General features: G+C 47.1%; 1 protein-coding gene across 1 annotated transcript in view; it reads right to left on the bottom strand.

Moving 5' to 3' along the window:
* Window positions 1–1,039: 1,039 nt before the first annotated feature.
* The window catches only part of ENTREP1 (endosomal transmembrane epsin interactor 1), a 76,495-nt gene continuing 70,870 nt past the window's right edge, over window positions 1,040–6,664 (bottom strand). The window contains exons 10-11 of the mRNA XM_070794239.1: window positions 5,400–5,692; window positions 1,040–1,905 (exon numbers count right to left, since the gene is read on the bottom strand). Of these exons, the coding sequence (XP_070650340.1) occupies window positions 1,702–1,905; window positions 5,400–5,692 (497 nt within the window). The 3' untranslated portion in view covers window positions 1,040–1,701. The remainder of the gene's footprint in view (window positions 1,906–5,399; window positions 5,693–6,664) is intronic.

The following is a 6,664-nucleotide window of genomic DNA, read 5'->3' as shown; positions in this document are numbered from 1 at the left end:
TACAGCCCCCCATCTCTCCCTCTTCTCTTGCCCACTTTCCACCCCAGCTCCATGCCTCCAGTCTCTTCCCTCTTTTTAACTCAGTCCCATGACCTCATCCCAGTTTCCACTCTGGCCTGGTTTGTTGGCTTGGAACAGAGGGAGTCTGTACTTTCACAAACCAGGCTAGAAGTCTCAGCAACCACTCTCTCACAGAAACATGAAATGGCAGACTGCTCCTATTTGGGAGGTCGAAGAACGGAGTGCTTCTTAGAGATGATTGGCTTGGGTGGCATTTCTAGCACTTAACTTCTGAATTACTGAACCTCATTTTCCTCATCTGTAAAACAGGGACAATCACAGCTTCCATCTCTTAGGCTGCTGTGAGGGTGACACGAGACTGTAAAGCCCCCAGCACAGTACCTAGGGCCCAGGCGGTGCCCAGAAAAGTCAGCCAGCCTCAGTGCATAGCCTCTGTGTTTAGCTCCTCACTGCCACCTTATTCCATATCTTGCCCTAAACTAGTCTCCACGTGGCATGGTGATCATCTGAAATATAACTAAATCTGTACTCTTCTGCTGCAAACTCTTCCATCATATCTCACTGTTAGCAAAAAATCCAGCCTGAAGTTCTTCTTGCCTCTCCCCTCGTTATGGGCTGCAGTCACCATGGTCTCTAGCACTGGGGGTCCTTCCACTGGCTGTTCCCTGCACCTCAAACACTCTTCCGTGACCCTCAAAGTCAAGTCCAGCTCAAATGTCATTCCTCAAAGAAGCCCTCTCTAATGCCCTCCTTCCTTCTTGGCACTAATCCTCAACCTATAATCACCTTACTGATTTCTTGCTCACGGCCCCAGGGGAAGGCAGCTCCATGAAGCCCAGCACTGGCTGAATGGATGAAGGAAGCATTGTTATCCAAGGAGCTTGGGTGCTTTTGAGATTAAGCTGGTTTGGTGGCCTGCCCAGGCCTACCCACCTGACTGCTCCAAGTCCCAAACCCATCATAAAGATAAGGCCTGGCCACCTATACATAAACAAATATTACACAGTGAGCCTGGAGGTCCAAGGTAAACATTTTTATTCTCAGTTCTGCCTTAGCTATCTCTAGTTTTGCAAGCATGAATAAATGGAATCAACAAGAATTCTCTCCCAAATTTCTTTCATCAAAATTTGTCACCAAACAAGTTTCCTGTTTTCCCTAAGAGAATGGGATTTGAAAGTGATCTAACACGAGGCTTGACGATCACAGAATATCGGAGTCCATCACCCTGCTTCTGGGCCAGCTCCACTCTCACTTGGCAGCAAGTACATAGCAGCCAGCACATGTGCCCTTCCAGAGAAGGCAAGAGCTCAGTGCAGAAGAGAATCGTGAGGGGCACCACAGGCACCAAATCCTGAGCCGCTGCTGCCCACAGCCGGGCGGACCAGGCAGAGGAGCTTTGAGCTTCATTCAGTCTCCCACTCGGTGTATCCAAAAGATAAATGGGCCAGAAGAACTCGTCATTCCTCCGTCAAGGGCCTGCAGCCAGCAGAAAGGAGAACCCGGGAGCCCAGGAGCAGGAATAAATGTTCTCCGGAGTGCCCCCCTCTTTCTGAGGAGAAGCCGGAAGGGCACCCTAACTCCCAGTCAGGAAACAGACAGGGAACCCGTCCCCTGAAGAGGCTCCCTGCCTTCCAGGGCCCACCTGTCTTCCTGCTCCTCAGGAGCCCCGGCCCTGCAGCCTCACAGGACAGTCTCTCGGATGACGCCAATGAGGCTGTGCGGCCTCTCGGCCTCAGCTCGCAGGGGCCTCCTCTCAGCCAGGGGCCTCCCCGCGGGGACGAAGGTGCTCAGATCTCCGCAGCTCCGCAGGTGCAGCAGGCTGGGCTGTTTCCGCGAGGGCAGCACCAGGGCCCTGGCAGTGCTGGGCTGCATCGGGGCCATGATCTTTAGGAGAATAAACAGGGTGACAAGAGGTTAAACTTAACCTGATGTGGTCCTCAGACCTGCCTCCAATATCTACCAAGGTTATGTTCAGTTTGGGGTAGGGGCCTCAGTGGTAAAGAATCTGCCTGCCAAGCAGGAGATGCAGGTTTGATCTCTGGATTGGAAAGATCCCCTGGAGAAGAAAATGGCAACCAACCCACTCCAGTATTCTTGCCTGGAAGTCCCATAGACAGAGAAGCCTAGTGGGCTATAGTCCATGGTGTCCCAAAGAGTTGGACATGATTTTAGTTGCCTTGGGGAAGAGAAAAGGGTGTTTTCCCAAAGTGGAACCCACTTGAAATTCCAAAGAGTCTTTTAACATACTGCTTCTTTTCTGGAGTTCCTAAGAAATTCCCCCAATTTTCTATTATTTCACCAGTAGGCCTGCCACACTTATTGACTTATCTACTGCATAAGTCTATATCTACTTTATATTTAACATTCTTCTTATCACCTTTTGTTCCAATTTCCCTGTGATTCTCACTGGGTCTGCACATCACTGGAGAGGAGGGGAGCTTGTCAGAAACATAGAATCTCTGCTCCCCCCACAGCAGTTCTGACAGGGGAGTCTGGAACGGATGTGGGCATCTGTATCATTAAAAGTGTATCACAAGGTGATGCTGCTAAACCTGCAAATTTTATAACCACTGGTCTGGTTAAGTTTATGTCAACTTAAACCAATGTGTTTCTAATTGATCTGATAACACTTCAATAAAAAACATGATAAATCTCCTAAAAACTAGAACCATTTATTAATAACTCTTAAGAGTGTTTCTACTGCTAGATCTATTTTGCAAGGTAGCACACACATCACTTCTAAATATAACATAAAAAGGCAAAAATGGGCAATCTCTGATCCAGTTGAGACTAATAAGGGGAGAACCGTCAAATTTTTAAAATTACACAGTCATGTCTATATGACATATTGCTGTAAGCACCTTGGAGAAAAATCAAGTGCTTTATTACCATCTAATATCACAAAACAATCATCAGGATGACTTGTCATTTAGTTTGCACCATTTAGAGATTCTAAGGTCATTAAAAGTTTAATTCCCCCAAAATATGGGACATTAAATTTTTCCAATACTCTATTATTATATTTGTCTCTATAGCTGTTTCCTGACTAAGAAGAAAATTCTAACATTCATAGATGTCTACTATTATTACATGGTTGTCTACTATTATTACATGCTAAGTTAGGACAAGTGGTTTGGATATTGGTAAAAATGTAAATGGATATATAAAACCACATTCCAGGGACTTTCTGGTGGTCCAGTGGTTAAGATTTCACGTTCCAATGTGGGGGCTGCAGGTTCATCTCTGGTCAGGGAGCTAAGATCTCACATACCTCCTTGCCAAAAAAAGCAGAATATAAACGACAGAAGCAATACTGTAACAAAATCAGTAAAGACTTTAAAAATGATCCACATCAAAAAAAAAAAAAATCTTTAAAAAATACACGTTTCAGTAATACTAGAGAAGGAGAAAATGTGCAAAGCTGAGCAGAGTCAGAAATAAAAGCTCCCTTCCCCTTGTCCCTGCATCCTTCTCTCCGAGGAGTGGTGTGGCCTTATGACACCTGACTACTGGGGTTCCGTTCTGGAAGCCCCGGCAGGTGGCACAAAGTCTATTACAATAACCTTGTACCTGAACTTTGACCCAGTCTATGCAGAAAGACCTAGCAAACATTCATAGTGATAGCACCTGCTGAGCTATTAGTAAAATCTATCAAAAAAGCTATCAGTGTCTGTTCTTTCTCCTCAAAGCCATCTTCCATCAAGCAAGACTTTGCAGAAGGTCCAGACCAACAGCCCCACAGACGCTCTAGCTCTCACCTCCCCAGAACTTGGCAGCTCCGAACACTTGCTTCTGTTTATCAGGCAACTGGGGCTGAACACAAGGAAGGGGGCAGGGAGTGGCATCTGGAGTAGACCAGGAACATGCACACAGAAATCTCTCTTCTACACAGGCAACCAGCTGGAACTGACCTAGGACCACTGGTTGACCATTTTTCTAGAAAGCAAACAAGAGTCCATGGTTCATGTTCCTCTTCACACAGCTGCTCTCCAACTCCCCACGTTCCCTGACAGAGGGCACAGAATTTGACTTCAGTAAGAAGAGGCCAGTGGGTAGGAAAAGGAACAGAGAAGAAAGCAAGATGGGGATTTGTTCACTCTGCCTCAAAAACACACCCAGGGAAACAGTAGCTGGCAATGACCCTGAGAATCAGGCCAACTCAACTCAAGAAGTATCTGGGGGCTTCCCTGGTGGCTCAGTGGTAAAGACTCTGCCTGCCAATGCAGGAGAAACGGGCTCAATCTCAGATCCAGGAGGATCTCACATGCCCTGGAGCAACTAAGCCAGTGCACCACAACTCTTGAGCCTGTGCTCTAGAGCCCAGGAAACACAACCACAGAAGCCCACGTGCTGACTACTAGAGCCCATGAGACCTAGAATGCACACTCCCCAACAACAGAAGCCTCCGCAGTGAGATGCCCGAGCACGACAACTAGAGAACAGCCCCCTCTGATGCAACCAGAGAAAGCCCACACACAGCAAAGACCCAGCACAGCCAAAAAGAAATAAATAAAATTCTATAAAAAAGAAGTATCTGATGGGCATGTAACACCCCCAGGCACAGCCAAGTAACACCTATGAGCCACTATTCATTGAGGTCTCCAATGGCCACCCCAGACACAGAGGACAGAGCAAATGTCCAAAGGCAAACACTGCTTTTGAAAGAGACGAGTGAGGGAAGTTGTGACCATTCTGACTTCTCATCAGGGGCAAATCCCATTCACTCAAAAATGCGGGTGTATAGACCACCCACCCCAACCCTTCACCTTCCAGATGAGAAACTGGACACCCAAGTGGGATATTTACAGGTCCAGTTTTATCTTTTCACCTGCAACTTGTTTGGGGATTGCTATGTGTTTTGATCCCTGCAAAGGAAAAGGTGCTTATTCCTTTAAGTCTATCAGTTTAGGTAATCTCGCCAAACATTTCATGGGAACTGTGACCAGCCCCCAGCATCTTGTCAGTATTAAAATTCACGTATTTCCATTACTGTCAAAGGGCTGAAAAAACATGCCAGATCAAAGGAAACTTTCAACTTAGGAAATGGAATGTTGATCATACTCTGCACTCCACAGAGCCCTTGCTCTCATCCTAGGCTGCTCCCTTTCTTTTTTTCCAGGCATGCTTCCATTTTCCAGGAAAATCGTTTTCTCTTCTCTTGGGCCAAGAAGGTTGTGGAAAAGTCACCACTCCCGAAAAGAAAGCAGGTCCGCTTCTTCCTCTCCCTCCCCAGACCTCCTAACCCCTTAATACAGCCCATTTTCCTTGAAATGGTGACCATGGATTTCCTGTGCCTTGGGCAGGAAACCAGAGAAGCTGCTTCAGCTACTATGGAAACAAGTTGTCTGACTTATACCTGATACCAATAATAAAACTACCTGTTCTAGAAAACTGGCACTCGTGATAGCTTCCTCCATGTGCTCCTCATCAGACTTCAGAACAGATTTGATGTTTTCTACAAGTTCATGGATGTCCGGGGTCATGGTGCAGGAGGACTGCTCCAGGAACCTCGCCACCAGCAGCTTAGTGTCCATGTAAGACTTGTAATCTATCAAAGACCTTGGTCTGCATCTTGAAGCTCGGGATCTCAACCTTCTCCTTAAGGTCACTGCAGCCAAGTCCAGTCTTCCCTCAGTCTGAGTCGCAGCCTCACAGCTGAGCACAGGGACGGCTGTGGACAGAGACAAATAACATGTTCCTGTTGGCCAAGTCCTGTGAACACATCTGTACCTGAAACAGCACAGATCATGAAACTCCATGTGGAAAGCATGTGACAGGTGCCAGCAGTCATGCATGTCTTGCTTTTCCTCTTGCAGAAGGAAGAGGAAAGAAAGAAAAACCCAACGACTGTGACATGAGATTATTCCCTGAAGTGTAACTTCAATAGGACATGTCCCCCAAATATTTTATTATGCCACATAAAAAGATAACCATCAGGGTAAACATAGCTGATAGAGAAGAGCATCCAGAATGCATATCATAATGGAACAAAGGTTTCATGGGGTGATGACCAATATATGGGGATGGTTTGCACAGGCAGAAAAAACATGGTTGACCAAAGGAAGAACATTCCACAGGGTAGGATGAAGAAGCCACTGAAAGAGAGGGACCGAGGAGAGATGAGACTTGTGGGATGAATGGAACGCTCTGCTCACACTGACTGTACCTTTGTCCTAAACATCCTGGGGAGCACTGTCCTGACTTACAGTATCAACATCACAGCATGGCTGGCGGTGGTGCGATGGCTGACTGTTACAGAAAGACAAATCTAGTGCAGAAATCCAGATCAGCACATGTCATTCTGGAAGTCCACAGCAGGCCTGGGAAATCCACCACAGGCTCTAATGTCCACAACTGCCTGCTTCAGCAAGGGTACAAGGACTGGCAGGACATTACTGCACCGGCAGGTGGGGGCAACGAAGTCAGGCCTGGTCTCCACGTGTTCATAAGCCAGCCAGCAGCCTTCAGTGTGTGCGACACTGGAGATTTTCAGTCTATGAAGGTCTGATGTGCAGCAATTTAGATACTGAAGGAAGAGAGGAGGCAGGGGCTGGGAGAACAGGTAGAGGCAGGGGCGCATTCCTTTTCCTCTGGAGAAAGGTGTGAGGAGCTCTAAGCAGGGGATGGCACCTTCCTTGGCTGC

Source organism: Bos indicus, chromosome 8 (genome assembly GCF_029378745.1).
Source record: "Bos indicus isolate NIAB-ARS_2022 breed Sahiwal x Tharparkar chromosome 8, NIAB-ARS_B.indTharparkar_mat_pri_1.0, whole genome shotgun sequence".
Taxonomy (NCBI): Eukaryota; Metazoa; Chordata; class Mammalia; order Artiodactyla; family Bovidae; genus Bos; species Bos indicus.
The sequence above is the reverse complement of the archived record's forward strand: the minus strand, read 5'-3'. Positions and strand labels throughout refer to the sequence as shown.